This window comes from Bos indicus x Bos taurus, chromosome 9 (genome assembly GCF_003369695.1).
Source record: "Bos indicus x Bos taurus breed Angus x Brahman F1 hybrid chromosome 9, Bos_hybrid_MaternalHap_v2.0, whole genome shotgun sequence".
Taxonomy (NCBI): Eukaryota; Metazoa; Chordata; class Mammalia; order Artiodactyla; family Bovidae; genus Bos; species Bos indicus x Bos taurus.
Genome location: NC_040084.1, coordinates 94,507,957 through 94,525,259, shown reverse-complemented (window position 1 = coordinate 94,525,259; position 17,303 = coordinate 94,507,957). Strand labels below are relative to the sequence as shown.

Genomic DNA, 17,303 nt, shown 5'->3' with positions numbered 1-17,303 from the left:
GAGATGCAAGTAACCTAGAGGGCTGGGATAGGGTGGGAGGTGGGAAGGAAGTTCAAGAGGGAGGGGACATACATACAACCTATGGCCGATTCACGTTGACGTATGGCAGAAACCAACACAACACTGTACAACATTTATCCTCCAGTTAAAAAGAAACAAATTGAAGGAACTGGAGAAACAATCAGAAAATGTCACCTTCTGAAAAGAAAACTGGCAAAACCAGTCAAATCAACCCGTTTTGATGCCTTTTTTTCTTGCGTTTTCAAGGGTGGCTGTCTAGTATGGAGCACACAAAGCGACTGCAAAGTCTGTGTGAGAGGCCGTCACAGACTAGTCACAGCTAGGAGACTCATTAATTATAGAGCAAAAAAAGAAACTATCACCTTAAAAAGCAATTTTATGGTGAATATTACCAGTAGAAATAACTAACACGAAAATAAGCCAATCATGGCTTAAAAATTTCACATGGTAAAACATTAAATCACAGGGAAAATCTGTCATGTTGGAATAATGGTTCTATAATAAAATTCATAATGGCAACTTTCATAATATAAAAACCAATCAATAAAAAATCTTAGTTATAAATTTTATGCAGAAATCACTCCAATAAAAATAATTTTGGCAGAATAAAAATGGAAATGGGAAAAATTGGAAATAGTGTAGCTTTACAATAGAGAATATTGATTAAGGTCTTAAACTGGCTTAAGAATGTCCTCCTCAGAAAGTATTTTGTTCAGTGAAAATCCACCAGTGTTATTTAAATTCCAGTTATTGGGTTGGCCCCAAAGTTTGTTCAGGTTTTTCTGTAAGAGGTAATGGAAACCCAAATGAACTTTCTGAAGAACTAAATAAAATGTTTCTACACTTAAACACAGGGCTTCCCTGGTGGCTCAGATGGTAAAGATTCCACCTGCAAAGCAGGAGACCTGAGTTCAATCCCAGGGTGGGGAAGATCCCCTGGAGGAGGGCATGGCAACCCATTCCAGTATTCTTGCCTGGAGAATCCCATGGACAGAGGAGCCTGGTGGGCTACAGTCCATGGAGTTGCAAAGAATTAAGATGTCTTTGGGGAAAAAAAAAACAACTAGCAAGTCAAATAGATGGTGAACATATCTTGTTTCCATAGAACACTTCCCAGGAATCGCACTCCCTGGGATGGTGTAGACCCAGGCTGCTGACAAGGCCAGTGCCTCCACAGGGGCAAGATGCTGCCTGCCTGCTTCCTAGATGGCTCCTCTAGACGATTCCTGGCCCAAGGGTACTTTAGGAGGAAATGAAAGACAGACTCCTGTCTTGGAAAAGGTGACTGGTTCTGTGTACTACAAGGAAAACTCTTGGATGATGAGAATTTGACCAAGAGTGTGGAAGAGAGAGAGAGAGAAAGAAGAGGAAAGAAGGAGGGGAAGGAGGAGGGAAGAGGAGGAAGGGGAGGAGGAGAGGGGGAGGGAAGAAAGGGGAAGAGGGAAGAGAGGGGAGGAGGGGGAGGAGGGAGGAGGGGGGAGGAGGGAGGAGGGGGGAGGAGGGAGGAGGGGGGAGGAGGGGGAGGAGGAGAGAGGGTGAGGAAGGAAGGGAGGAGGAAGGAGGGGAGGGGGAGAAGGAGGATAGAAAGGGGAGGTGGGAGGAGGAGAGGGGGAGGAGGAGGAGAGAGAGGGGAGGAGGAAGGGGAGGGGAAGAGAGGAGGGGAGGATGAGGGAAGGGAGGAGGAAGAGGGAGGAGGAGGAGAGAGGGAAGGAGGGGAGGGAAAGAAACTCGGGGAGTCAGAGCAGACAGAAGGGAGGCACGCAAATGGGTGCTGCCCAGCGGACATTCTAGCCTCCCAGTCAAAGGTTCAGAGTGGAGGCAATAAATCTTAAGATTCTACTGCAGCCCAGGTGATTTTAAGGGCCAGCCAGCTTCCTTTGATCTCATTCCACCCTCAGCAAGCCGCCATGATATCACTTACTGATGTCAGGGTTACCATGACACAGGGCGAGAGTTACCTCAATAACTAGCCTTGTTTTTGGAGCCCAACGGGAGGACTGCACGTTTGAGTTCATGACTGCCTCCCCTGATCCTCAGGATGCTGGAGGGGACGGGGCGAGATGCACGTGGAATGGAAGACGGGAGGGAGAGCAGCCCCTTCCCCCTATTTTTAATCCCTGGAAAGGTAATTGAAATGAAAGGCTTGGAGCCTGTGCATGTGGTATCATAATTTTTTTCTAGCCCCCAAATCAGTTGCTTAGTATATGGTCAATCCTGAGTGGAATCAAAGAACAGAGTTTCCCAAACTGTAAAGCTGCCAAGCAGGACTTCAATGACCCCACTGCCTGGACCCCAATGCCATTCTTCACTGTCTTTTCAGGGGCAGCATGAGTTATTGGGAAAGCTCTTTCAGAAGAAAGAAGTGTAAGGCATTTCCTCAGACTTGGAACAGACTGAGACACACAGCCTCTGCCTCGCCACCCACTCCCCTCCAGAAATCTGAGGACGGGGAATGTTGTTCAGATTTTTGGCAAATCTTCAATCAGTTCCTCAGACGGCTGGTTTCAAGGGTCTATTCTGGGCTTCTACACTCAGAGGAATACAATGGATAATTGGAATCAATAGCTCTAATAATAAAAAGTTTCCAAATCTCGTGTTTTGCTTCTTTAGAGAGCATGAAATAAATGTGCTAAGATTTCATTGAAACATCATCTTATTTTCCACAGCCATGTGATATATGGGAGGAATTCTTACAAAGCATTAGCCTAGCTCTGCTGTTTATTTCCATCACAAAGCAGCTCGTTTTTTATGAGAATCTATGTTTGTAGAAGGTGACGAGAGATCCGAGTGGGGAAAGAGGACAATTTTTCTTGAAAGATTCTAGCATTTCATGAGCCAATCCTGACAAGAACCTCACAGGCTATGGGTTCTTATTCCCATCTTAAGGGGCTTCCCAGGTGGCACTAAGTGGTAAAGAACCTGCCTGCCAATGCAGGAGACATAAGAGACACAGGTTTGATCCCTGGGTCAGAAAGATTCGCTGGAGAAGGGAATGGCAACCCACTCCAGTATTCTTGTATGGAGAATTCCATGGACAGAGGAGCCTGGTGGGCTACAGTTCATGGGGTAGCAAAGAGTTGGATTCGACTGAGCAACTAACATTTAACATTTCCATGTTAAAGTTAAGAATATGGTAGGATGAGATTTAAAAAGTGTACAACTAGCCTAAAGTCACACACCCAGAGGATGGGAGAGCCTTCTTTCTTTCCCTCCACCCTCCTCCTCTCTCCTTTCCTCTCTTCTTCCCTTTTATTTTAGACAGCCTTATTGCGGTATAAGCTAGCTTACGTTACAGTTACCCATTGTAAGTGTACAATACAATAATCATTAGTCAGTTTATTAGATTATGCAACCATCACCACAATCCAGTTCTGGACCATTTTCATTCTCCCCCGACAAATTCTCTCAAGTCCGTGTGTGGTCAGCCCTCAGTCCTATCCCCAGCCTGGGCAATCCCTGATCTGCTGTCTCTAAAAGTTTGCCCTTTCTGGACACTTCATCTAACTGGAATCACACAATCTACAGTCTTCGGATTCGGTTTCTTTCCCTTACTGTCATAGTATTTTTAAGGTTTATCCAAGTCGGAGCCTGTGTCGACACTTTGCTCTATTTTACCACTTAATAACATTCTATTATGTGGACTGACCTCATATTGCTCATGAGTTTACCTGCCAACGGACATTTGGGTTATTTCCAGGTTTAGGCTACTAGATATAAGGCACATACAAGGACACGTGTTTCATTTCTCTTGGATATATACGTAGGATAGAACTGCTGGGTCATATGGTGACTTTAACTTCTTGAGGAATTTTGAGGAAGTATTTTCCAAAGTGGTGGCACCATTTCACACCCCAACCTGTAATGCATGAGGGTTCCAATTTCTCCATATCCTCACCAACATTGTCAGTCTCTTTTGGTTGGAACCATTTTAGCGGGTGCCAAGTGGTATGTCTTTATGGCTTTGATTTGCATTTCCCTAATAATTAAAGCTGAAACTCCAGTACTTTGGCCACCTCACGCGAAGAGCTGACTCATTGGAAAAGACTCTGATGCTGGGAGGGATTGGGGGCAGGAGGAGAAGGGGACGGCAGAGGATGAGATGGCTGGATGGCATCACTGACTCGATGGACGTGAGTCTGAGTGAACTCCGGGAGTTGGTGATGGACAGGGAGGCCTGGCGTGCTGCGATTCACGGGGTCGCAAAGAGTCGGACATGACTGAGCGACTGAACTGAAATGAACTGAATAATTAAAGATGCTGAGGATGTTTTCATGTACTTATTGGTCATTCATACATCTTCTTTGGAAAAATGTCTGTTGGATTCTTTACCCATTTGTATATGGGTTGTTTGTCTGCTTATTGTGTTGTAAGAGATCTTAATATGTTCTAGATACAGTATAAGATATTTTATCAGATATAGGATTCATGACTATTTTCTCCCAATCTGTAGCTTGTCTTTTCATTTTCTTAATGGTATCTTTTGAAACACAAAACTTTTAAATTTGATGAAATTCAATTTATCACCTTTTAAAAATTACAGATCCTGCTTTTGGTGTCCTATCTAAGCACTCTGCCTAATACAAGGTCAGGAAAATTTTCTCTGCATTTCCTTCAGAAGTTTTATCATTTTAGCTCTTATATTTAGGTCTATTATCCATTTTAAATTAAAATTTTGTGTATGGCCTAAAGGAAGGATTCAAATTAATCCTTGGATTCAAATGAATCCAAATATGGACAACCAGTTTCTTTACTTGCTATGTGGTGTTTTTTTCAGATTTTTTATTTCTTGAGCATTTTTTTTTTTTTTTGGTAACTGTGGCTTTCTAAGAATTTGTCCATTCATCTAAATTGTCTAAATTTGTAGCATAAAATCAAAATCCTCTTAATTTTTCTAGGTTTAATGGTGACACCTCTGCTTTTTATTGCTAATTTTGGTAATTTGTATCTTCTCTCTTTCTCCTTGTCTTCTTTTTGGAGGGGGAGTCAGGGGAGTAGCTGAAGTTTTGTCAATTTTGTTGATCTTCTCAAAGGACTAATTTTGGGGCTCACTGATTTCCTCTGTTGTTTTGCCTGTTCTATTTCACTGATTTCCACTCTCAACGTTACCATTTCCTTCCTACTAATTGCTTTGAGTTCAGTTTGCTCTGCCTTTTCTAGTTCTTAAGGTGAAAGTTTCAGTTTCTAGGTTTTTTCCATGCATGCCTCGTGCTAAGTCGCCTCAGTGTGTCCAACTCTTTGTGACCCCATTGACTGTAACCTGCTAAGCTCCTCTGTCCATGGGATTCTCCAGGAGAGAATACTGGAGTGGGTTGTCATTTCCTCTTCCGTGGGATCTTTCCTACCCAGGATTGAACCCAAGTCTCTTACATCTCCTGCTCCGGCAGGCGGGTTCTTTACCACTAGCGCCACCTGGAAATTCACACGAGTCAGCCCCTCAGATAAGGACACGGCAGGGTGCGTGGTATCCACATGGAGCTTCCTCACCTTCGGAACGCAGGCTGGGGATGACAGTGGTCCCAGAGGGACTGTCACAGACTCCCACTGTTCTGCCCCGAAGTTCATCAGTTTTTCATGAATAACTGCTCCTTAATACAGCTGGATTCCAGAGCCATGAAATGACTATTTCTGACTACTTTGTCTCATCTTATCTATAATGTTTCATCTAATTGCCTTTGGGGAAGGATGTATCGGGCTACTGATTTCTGCCACTCCAAAGCTTGTCTCTAAAGCTCCTTTTCTCTCCTTCACAGGAAACGAAATCTGGTTTCATCTCTCACACAATCTGTGTTTCTGGGGGGAAGGGGCATGCGGCCAGAGCTGGGTTTTAAAAATGGCTTATATGGAAAAGTATGTTGAAAAATACTGCTCTGAGGTTATCAACTTTAAGAAAACGAAACAACAAGAAAATTGCATTTTAATGAATCATTCAACTTCTTCAATATTAATAATGGAAACTCAATGTCTCTTAGAATCTGCATTTATAATAGAGAATTTTGATGGCACTCTTTATTATATGCTTTGTAAGAAAGACAAAAAAAAAAAAAAAAAAAAAAATCCTGATCTTGCTGCTTCTTCAGATGCTCCCAGCACTAATGGGGAGGTGGGAGAGAAAACAGGATCACAGCAGGAAAATGCTTAACGGCCAGTGTGGGAGCTGGGCTCTCTGCCTACTGCATCAGTAGCAGTTTTAAGCTCATGCAGAAGTGACACAGGCATAGACTAAGCACTGTCTACAGGCTCCAGCCTAGTCCCTGCAGGAAACTGGGCCCTGGCCTCTCTCTCTTCCTTATGACATGAACTAAAGAACTAGGATTGAGATCCAAGGGACCTGGGTTGAAGGGTCTGGCTCTGCTATCTTCTTCCATCTAACTCCTTGGGGTTTTGTTTTCTTATTTGTAAAATGGGTGTAATAATAAAGTCTTCCTCACAAAATTTCCGGGATGTGATCAAATTCAATGATCATCATGGGTGGCCTTTACAAATTATTGATGAGCTATATAAATGCAGCCTCTTGATGAGGGTGAAAAAGGAGAGTGAAAAACCTGGCCTGAAATTCAACATTACAAAAACTAAGATCATGGCACCCACTCCCATCATGTCATGGCAAATATTAATAGAAGTGGAAAAAGTGGAAGCAGTGACAGATTTTATCTTCTTGGGCTCCAAAGGCTTTACACTATAGATTATTGCCCTGTATTCAAATCTCAATACGTGGTGGCTAAGAAAGAGATTGTCTCCCTACTTTACTACCCCAGGACAGAAGAAGCTGTCTGCAGCCCAGCAGAAAACTCACACACACTCCCATTATTGACCCCTCTACTGCTCCACTCCCAAGGATGAAGGATGAAGGCAGATGCTCAGAGAAGGCCATGACTGTGCTTCAGCATTTGGGGAAGTGAACCAGAGAGGCACTGTTTTTCAAGACCCTAATTGTACCACTTTACACGATGGAAAGTGAGGGTCTTTCAGCCAAGTGGGCTGGGAAGGGACGCCCACTGGGAGAGAACTATTTCTGTCGAGTGATTTTTCACACCTAACCTTCACATTCACACTGAGACACCACACTGCCCCTGCCACGCTTGCCAAATGATTGCTGCACCACGGCAAAGCTACACATTCACAAAGGCAAACTTTTAAGAGCAAGCGGGAGCTCTCTTTTTAATTAAAAAAGAGATTTTAAGGGTTCTTTGTATGAGGGATAGGGATTGGTTTTTTAATATCTTTAAAATGGATTGCTGTAAGTTTTTAATCCCGGGCTTTCCAATATCTAAGGAAAAATAAAGCCATTCATCTCAATATATATCAGAAATATATTATCTTTGTCAAACCTTAATAAAGAAATCCTGGAGCCCAGGCTGGATAAATAGGACAGAGTCTAAGGTGTAACCTTTCCCGCTTGATATTCTAGAAAGCAGAGGAAAGAGCAGCCACCAAGAACCACAGCTTTCACAGCAGTGCCTTCTGCAGGCGCCTTCTCAGAGCGGACTCAGACACTCGGATTTCAGAGAGCCTGGCTGGTGGTGGCCTGCCTGCCGGTACCACCAGCCCAACTCCAGCGCACCAGTCCCTCGGCCTTACCTCCAACCACTTTCCATCCCACCTCCTACTCAGGTCATCCTCGGGCCAAGTGAATGAAGACATCGGGACTCCTCCCCAGGGACTCAGCCCCTCCTGCAAGGGCTCCTCACCCATCCTCCCGCACTGGGGCTGAGCACAGGTGGGCAGTGACCACAGACAGGCTAAGGGCGGACCTTCAGGGTTACCTATTTGCCTTTCCAGGTCGGCGGCTTCATCAGGCGTGGCTCGTGGAAGGACGCCAGGGTCACTGAAGCTGGTGCGCAGCAGGGTCCCCATCACAAAGAAGAACAAGATGCCACCGACCACCGGGATGGCGGGAGTGATTTTCACTGCTAGGTACGGGCAGCTGCCAACAGGTGGGGGAAGCAGAAAGGGAGGGGAGAAAGAGAGGAAATACAATGTCAGTAATCAACAGTAAGCAGTCTGTGTTTTCCAAGAACCTATAGGCTTTTTTTTTTTTTGAGAAGCAAAATTGATTTCCATTAAAAATTCATCTGTGTTAAATATCTACATTTGGGGAGGTCTGCAGTTCTCTCTCGTGGACAGTTTAACCCTCCCTTCTCAGCTAAGATAACCCTTGGCTGCTCGGAAAAACACTGGCAGAAAAATGAAAATAATCCTGCTTGTATAATCGATGTAAGATGCACAGAGCTTGCACCCTTTGTGTTGGAAACATGGCACATGAATTACATGATTCTCCACCCAGTCCTGGAATCGTGTTAACACAGGAGACACTGGCTTAGAACCAATTTTCATCAGACCCGGTCTTTCCTCTCTGGGTCAGACAGCTTAGGGCACAGAATGCAGAGAACTGCAAGCCACCCTCAAAAGACAAGAAAGTATTTTTTCAACATTTTGGACCTAATCTATCCAAAAGACGTTAATGAGATATGGAAACGTACTGGTGGACCAGTTTCCCAAAAGGACTAAAAGGATGTAGGCGGGCAGAAAGCTATGACCAACCTAGACAGCATATTACAAAGCAGAGACATTACTTTGCCAACAAAGGTCCATCTAGTCAAAGCTATGGTTTTTCCAGTAGTCATGTATGGATGTGAGAGTTGGACCATAAAGAATGCTGAGCACCGAAGAATTGATGCTTTTGAACTGTGGTGTTGGAGAAGACTCTTGAGAGTCCCTTGGACTGGAAGGAGATCCAACCAGTCCATCCTAAAGGAGATCAGTTCTGGGTGTTCATTGGAAGGACTGATGCTGAAGCTGAAACCCCAATACTTTGGCCATGTGATTCGAAGAACTGACTCACTAGAAAAGACCCTGATGCTGGGAAAGATTGAAAATAGGAGGAGAAGGGGATGACAGAGGATGAGATGGTTGGATGGCATCACCAACTCAATGGACATGACTTTGGGTAAACTCCAGGAGCTGGTGATGGACAGGGAGGCCTGGTGAACTGCAGTCCATAGGGTCGCAGAGTTGGACACGACTGAGCAAATGAACTGAACTGAACATGCCCTTCCAGAAGAAGATGAGCTACCAATGGATAAACAGGGCCCAAGTTGACTCTCAAGCCCCCTTCACTGTCCCCAGTGAATGCACTGACACGCAGCAGGGTCTTGATGAGTTGGGGAGAGGTGCCCTTGCGACAGACGGACATCTATGCCAGCCAGCTCCAGGGACCCAGGAGCCAAGGCAGCTTTAAGCACTGCCCTGACCCACCGTCATTGACCCTTGACTCCATGGAGGTGTTGAGAGGCAGAGTGAAGACCAGCCTGGTGCCTGGAGCCCAGTGAAGGATGAGCCCCGCAGGGACCATGGTCAGTCTGTTGTCACCACATTTAGGAACACCGTGGCATCAAGGAACACCTCACGGACTCACAGAGTCGTAACACCCAGAGTGCAAAGTGCCTCCTAGATGGTCTGCCTCACCAGGGGAGGCTCTTCAGACACTCAACCCCAAACAAAGAGAGGGAGCTAGAAGAGAAAGGGTTGGAAAGCTTTGCTTAAGAGAGGAGCATGGGTCTCAGTCCCAGGGGACTGTCATGAAATGACCATCTCCCCTTCAGAGATTAAATATAAAGTGACAATCATTTAATACTGCACTGAAATCTTCACACCGGACTGTGGCCCAGCTCTGGGATATGGTGCAGTGCCGTGGGCTACAGAAATAAACACCTTCTCAGGGCATGTCCATTACGGTAAATGGAGCATGTGCAGACTCTGACATGGAGCGTCTGTGAAGAGCTGGTGATAAATATCAATTGCTGCAAGGCTATTGATTAAATCTCTGACTGTGATGTCAATCAAGTTAATAGCAAGGAACTCAGGCTCTAAAGATCATTAAAAAGCATTTGTGTCATAAATATGGCTTTATCTTTGTTCCTCTTATTGTCATATAAAAAGCCACCTGAAGTTGTGTTAAGCCTTGAAAATGTGCTGCTGCTGCTGCTGCTAAGTTGCTTCAGTCGTGTCCAACTCTGTGCGACCCCATAGACGGCAGCCCACCAGGCTAGTGTACCACAATCAGAAATCAACACAGTTCAAGGAGGGGAGTTTGGGGGAGAATGGAGACATGTATATGCATGGCTGAGTCCCTTTGCTGTTCACCTGAAACTATCACAAGATTATTAATTATTATTAATTGCTGGCTATCCAGCAATATAGAATAAAAGGATTTTTTTTAGAAAAGAAATAAACACAGTCCGTTACTGAAGGCATAAAACTGACCCCTGATACTAATACATTTCGGTTTATATAGATTAGTCAAAAATATTTTTAGTCTAAAAGAACCTACTCTAGGTATACCTCTTTTTTTTTTTAATAAAATGGTTATAAAAATGATCAATTGTGTTGAGAGGATTTTTCTAGAATTTAAATTCAGAATTCAACAAATGAATGGCTGTTTGAATAAGGGCAGAGAATACAACAGCCCAACCTTCTCCTCTTTCTCATTATTGATGAGTTTGAATAAGAAGCAACCGGAACAGTTGTTCAGCAGCTGCACCCAGGTCATAGCTGGGCAATGTGACCTGGATGACCAGTCCACAGGATGGGACCCACCTTGAGCTTTTAGGGATGGAGTTTATTTAGCTCCATTGGCCTCTCCAAGGATGGAGACTTGAGTGCTGTCAGAACCCTCCCGTGAAGGAGATTTAGTGGATCTTCAGTATTTTTGTTTTTCCCTTTTGGTTCTGAAATGTAACTTGGTTGACCTCAGAGGTTGCCTGTTCATAGTTGTAAAGGTATGCCTTCCCAGAGCAAGATGTCATTAACGAGTAAGTCAAGTCAAAGTCAACATGTTAGTCGCTGAGTCGTGTCCAACTCTTTGCGATCCCATGGACTGTAGCCCGCCAGGCTCCTCTGTCCATGGGATTTTCCAGGCCAGAATACTGGAGTGGGTTGCCATTTCCTCCTCCAGAGGCTCTTCCCAATCCAGGATCGAATCTGGGTGTCCTGCACTGCAGGTAGTTTTACCGCTGAGCCACCAGGGAAGCCCTGTTAGTGAGTAAGCCATGTCCTAAATGGTTTCTTGTCCCAAGGGCACTGTATGCAGGGCCACCCAGCCATGTCTCCAGGTTGATGACTCTGGAGGCCTCCTGTCGTCTCCACCTTCCCAGATGGGCCTGTGACCCAGCCCTGGTGTCTGGAGCACCCCCACCCCCATCTCACCGTGTTAAAGCCTCCCCAACTTTCAAGTTTCCATAAAGACCTGGTGACAAGATTTTCTTGGCTTACCCCCAAGCCAAAGAACTGGTTTCTTTTTGTAAACTTCCCTAGTATCTTTGTTTGTTTCTCGCGATGGGGTACTTGTGCCTGTTTGTGGACATGCGTCATGAACCTCACTGGACTGGAATTCCCGAGGGTGGACTGGGCCCTGGTCAGCGTGTGTCCTTCATAGCACTGGGCATGATGCCTCACATAGGGTAGGTATTTGACAAGTATTTGTTGAGTAGTTGAATGAATGGGACCTATTCACTGAATTTTATAGTTATAGAGAAAATTGCAGGGAAGTCAAGTCAGCCATACCATCAAGATCACAATGTACTCTGTGTCCAGAACTTGCTTCTCTCTCTTCTAAGCTTGTTAGAACCTCCTTCAAACGGGTGCTAAGGATCTGTCCTGTCTAGGATGCTTCTGCCCATAAGAAAAGACAGGACTGCACCTGAGCTGAGTCTGTGCAACACTCTCTAAAGTTCTAGCAGATGAAGCACCATATGTTGGTAGCAGGCGCTCTCTGTATTTCAAAGGACAACGTTCGGTTACTCACTGAAGTCTTGGGCATGGCTTTGTATAAAAGAATTCAGATCCCCAAGCAAACAAGGAGATCAGGGCTACACTGACACCTTCAAGCTGCTGTTCAGAAAAAGCCGAGAGCATCTGCAGTCCTGCTGGTGCAGACTCAGGAATAAGCAGACCCAGCTCAGGACGGTGATCACCAAACCCCCAGGAGGAGCTAAGACCGATGGGAAAATCTCAGCCAACCCATAGCCGCTGGCGCGACCTAATAGCTGAAGCACTGTGAGAGGCAAAGAAAATCCTTAGCTCGAGCTCAGACAACTTGAAAACGGCTCTTCACATTTCTGAGCAACCGTGGCTGGGCTCTCCAATTCTGAGAGCCATCTGTGATGAGGAAGACGCCTTCCCCCGAGGGCCTGGATCGGATACAAGACGAGGGTGCAGCTGCCAAAGATATAAACGCCAAATGGAGTCCTCTCTCTCGGTCTGAAGAATTGTGACCTACATACAACCCAGAGCTGGGTGGGTAACCGGCTACAAACATCTTTGTCTTCATAAAGCTCAATGAGAAAGTGGCAGGAGGGGAAAAAAAAGAATCTGAAAGCATGCATTTTCATAACATAAAAGAAATGAGTTAATTTAGCACCAGACAAAACAAAGGCTATCATGATGAAAAGTTTGTATAATAATCTCGCTCCTATGATATACATCAGTGAGCTGTTTGCCTTTAGACATGATGATTAAATATCTACTACAAACTGTCAACTCACTCTACAACAGAGGTAAAGAAAGGTCCTTCCAGGTAATAATTAGACCATATAGCACTGAAAAAAGATTACAGGGAATTTTTTCAGTTCTAATAGCAATCTTCTCAAATCTTTAAGAAAAAGAATTATTTGTATTTGATGTCTATACATGAAGGATACAGCCATTTTCTAGGTGCTATATTATCTGAGACTATGCAATTAATGTATTCTCTACTGGCTCAGATGGTAAAGAATCTGCCTGCAATGCAGGAGACCTGGGTTTGATCTCTGGGTAGGGAAGATGCCCTAGAGAAGGGCATGGCAAGCCACTCCAGTATTCTTGCTTGGAGAATCCCATAGAGGTCGTGGAGAGTTCAACATGACTGAAGCGACTTAGCACACATGACAAAATTATTTTACCATCAAACAGATACTGACCTTTCCAGAATCAATAGTCTCATTAATTCTATACTTCTATTTAGAGAATGGCTCTCAGGTTAGAATTTACTGGTGGTTAAAATTGATACTTTGTGTTAAAATCCTGGAACTAAACTAATGTCTTAAACATTTCACATAAGAAATCTGGAGTTCATTATTGGGTGTTTAGGGCTCTCTGTTTCCTCATAGGACATTCTTTGGGAGATTAGCTTTACTTGAAAACAAAAATAAAACAAAGTGAAACAATATTAACAAGATGTAACAGAGACATTAAGATCATGTGGCCTTTGGAACAAAGAAAATCTTTTGCAATTGATAATAGATGTAGAACCTACCTGTCAATGTGAATGGCCCTTTGAAATATGGGAAGGTGAGCAGAAAGACACAATAAACATATAATATTAATAATGTTACATAACAATAACAACAAAAAAGTAGAGAATGTTTTCCCATAGCAAAACAATTTGAGTCATCTTTTAATATTTTGCTGGCAAATGGATACGCATACAAAAAAAAATTCCCATTACTGTAGGTCATGACCCCTGACTACAACACGACCTACGTTTGACATTTTTGTTCTGTCCTGTACATATGAAAGCATAAACACAAGAATAACTATTCTTGCCTCTTGAGAAACCTATATGCAGATCAGGAAGCAACAGTTAGAACTGGACATGGAACAACAGACTGGTTCCAAATAGGAAAAGAAGTATGTCAAGGCTGTATATTGTCACCCTGCTTATTTAACTTATATGCAGAGTACATCATGAGAAACGCTGGGCTGGAAGAAGCACAAGCTGGAATCAAGATTGCCGGGAAAAATATCAATAACTTCAGATATGCAGATGACACCACCCTTATGGCAGAAAGTGAAGAGGAACTAAAGAGCCTCTTGATGAAAGTGAAAGTGGAGAGTGAAAAAGTTGGCTTAAAGCTCAACATTTAGAAAACTAAGATGAGGGTATCTGGTCCTATCACTTCATGGGAAATAGATGGGGAAACAGTGGAAACAGTGTCAGACTTTATTTTTCTGGGCTCCAAAATCACTGCAGATGGAGATTGCAGTCATGAAATTAAAAGATGCTTACTCCTTGGAAGGAAAGTTATGACCAATCTAGATAGCACTTTGAAAAGCAGAGACATTACTTTGCCAACAAAGGTCCGTCTAGTCAAGGCTATGGTTTTTCCAGTGGTTATGTATGGATGTGAGAGTTGGACTGTGAAGAAAGCTGAGCGCCGAAGAATTGATGCTTTTGAACTGTGGTGTTGGAGAAGACTCTTGAGAGTCCCTTGGACTAGAAGGAGATCCAACAAGTCCATCCTAAAGGAGATCAGTCCTGGGTGTTCATTGGAAGGACTGATGCTGAAGCTGAAACTCCAATACTTGGGCCACCTCATGCAAAGAGTTGACTCATTGGAAAATACTCTGATGCTGGGAGAGATTGGGGGCAGGAGGAGAAGGGGACGACAGAGGATGAGATGGCTGGATGGCATCATCGTCTCGATGGACGTGAGTCTGAGTGAACTCTGGGAGTTGGTGATGGACAGGGAGGCCTGGCATGCTGCGATTCATGGGGTTGCAAAGAGTCAGACACGACTGAGCGACTGAAACTGAACTGAACTGAACTGATACACAGAAATGAGGCACACAATTAAAACTGATACCAAGGAGGATGTGGCCTTGCTTTATTGATGTTGCATTCTAATGAAGGAAGTCTCCATATTTTAGAAATCACAAAGTTCAGCTATTATTTTAAATGTCAGACTTTTGATTGCAATGCATTTCAGTAATAAATAGCTAAGGCAAATGATCATAAAATGAAATAATCTGAGCCAATGACTCAGATGTCTGAAATAATAACAGAGTAGCATTATGAGGGTAGTAATAAAAACGATCTTTTTCCTTTTCATATGAGTCATTCTAAAATAAATGTTATTTTTCATTTATAGGCAGGGACATAAACACCATTACTTTTATGATTTGTTCCTTAATCATGTATTTAGAAATAAATGTAGCACTACAGGGCAAAGATAAGCGCATTAGTTGGAAACAGAGAAAAGAAGTGGACTCAGAAATAACATCCATTCACAAGCCTAGAATGGAAAAAAAGAGATGATTTTATACAGTGCAAAAGATCCTGATGCTGGGAAAGATTGAAGTCAAAAGGAGAAGGGGAAGGCCAAGGATGAGATGGTTAGATAGCATCCCTGACTCAAAGGACGGGAGTTTGAGCAAACTCCAGGAGATAGTGGAGGACAGAGGAGCCTGGCGTGCTGCAGTCCCTGGGGTCGAAAGAGTCGGTCGAGACTGAAAAACAACAACAACCCCCTTCAAGACACCCCACAGCTGCACCCATTGTTTGAAGGCCCCTTCTTACCTACTGCATGTAGTGCTGAATCTACCAATGCTATACGAAGGAGGGAGTTGAAATAAATGGACGTGGGACCAAAGGGAAAAAATAGAAACCAAAGAGATTGGAAGGGAAAGCTTAAACCCAGAGAGGAAGAATGGGGAGAGGAGAACTCCAGGTAGAAATGCGAGGACGACTCCCGGTGTCATCAGAGACTCGTGGATCATCTCTATATTAGGCTGCGTCTGCCTTCTCATCAGGAGCAGTGGTTTCCAGGCTCATTAAGGGAAGAGGTGGTAAAGCTCTCTCTCCCGAGGAGAGGACAGTCACTAAGGACTCTGCTTTCTCCCCAGGCCTCCCGGCCATATGTGGTTCCAACAGGCAAGGTTCTGTACAGCACAGTCTCGCCTGAAGCCTGTGGAGTGCCCATGTGACAAAAGCAGTGTCATTATTCTTAATTCAGGGCCTCGCAGACCACCCAGACAGGTCTATTTATAGACACAGAACCCGGGGGAGCCCTAGTTTAAAAATACAGGCTTCGAATCCCAGTGTGTGAACAGCCCCCTTTCCCATCTACTATGGAGAATGTACAAGAGATGGTTAGGGAAAATCGTGGTGTTTCAAACTTTTTCAGTTAAATGATTTTGCATTTGATTCAAAATTCTGGGAAGCCAAAGGCTTCCGTGTGGATCACGGGGAGGAAAGTCAGTATCTCTTTCCCCAAACTGGTTCTTTAATGACCTAACGGGATCACCTAGGCACGGCAGCCATACATCCGCTACAGTCCTCACTCATGTGGTTGTTTGTGTCATTTTCAGAGGGAGTATGTCCACAGTAACGCCATCATCTTGTTTTCGGTGCTTCCCAGAACCCATAAGAAATCAGCAGGTCAGGAACTTCCCTGGTGGGCCAGTGGTTAGGAATCTGCTTGCCGATTCAGGGGACACAGGTTCAACACCCTCATACTTTTCTCCGTGGAAAACAAGGTCATACTTTAGGGTATATTCTTCCAATTATGAATATAAATGTATGCTTGAAACAAAAATAGGATCATCCCGAGTCTACTTCCTATTATCCTGTGTTTTCAGTTCATTCAACAGATATTTATTCAGAGACTATGTGCTGGACCCAACTCCAGGAAACCATAGGTTACATCTTTGGGCTTTCTCTAGTTGCGGTGAGCAGGGGCTACTCTCTAGCTGTGGTGTGCAGGCTCCTCAATGCAGTGGCTTCTCTTGTGACCAAGAAATTTAAATTTCTTAATCAAACATGGCTTGTTTTTGCAGTGGAAAAATGTATGATTCAAAGCAAGTGGATAGGGCTTCCCTAGTGGCTCAGTGGTTAAAAAAAAAATCTACCTGCCAATGCGGAGACACAGGTTCGATCCCTGATCCGAGAAGATCCCACATGCTGTGAAGCAACTAAGCTGTGTGTATCACAACTATTGAGCCTGTGCTCTAGAGCCCGGGAGCCACAACTACTGAGCCCATGTGCTGCAACTACCGAAGCCCGTGGCCCTGGGAGCCTGTGCTCCACAAGAGAAGCCACTGCAATCGGAAGCCTGAGCATTGCAACCAAGAGTGGTCCCCGCTCACCGCAACTAGAGAAAAGTTCTTGTAGCAGTGAAGACCCAGGGCAACCAAAAAATTGTTTTTAAAAAATGTAAGTGTATAAATACTCATGGAACTGAAAAAGAATGGGAGGTTTAACAAAATATTAAAATCTATCTGTGATTTTAAGAAAACCAATGATCAATAGAAAAGATGCTCAACAATAAGGCATGGTCTAGGTTAGATCAAAGCCTCAAAAGGCTAAAGTCCTTGATTTCTGCAGGTTGCCTCTCGTCAGATAGGTGTGTTGTGAGGTATGGGGTATCGTACATTCAAGAATATGAAACTCAAGTTACCTCCCGACTCAGCCCTAGTCTGTAGGCTGTTTCTCACAGGAGTGTGACTGCGAAGTTCTTCCACCATCC

The 17,303-nt window shown here is 44.1% G+C and overlaps 1 protein-coding gene across 5 annotated transcripts in view; it reads right to left on the bottom strand.

Moving 5' to 3' along the window:
• ZDHHC14 (zinc finger DHHC-type containing 14) overlaps window positions 1–17,303 on the bottom strand; it is a 292,970-nt gene that overhangs the window by 114,824 nt on the left and 160,843 nt on the right. For 3 of the 5 annotated variants that reach the window (XM_027551932.1, XM_027551929.1, XM_027551931.1), the window contains exon 2: window positions 7,785–7,945. In XM_027551932.1, the coding sequence (XP_027407733.1) occupies window positions 7,785–7,945 (161 nt within the window). Of the gene's footprint in view, window positions 1–7,772; window positions 7,946–17,303 lie in introns of all 5 variants that reach the window. The other 2 variants (XM_027551930.1, XM_027551928.1) reach the window with 1 other exon arrangement.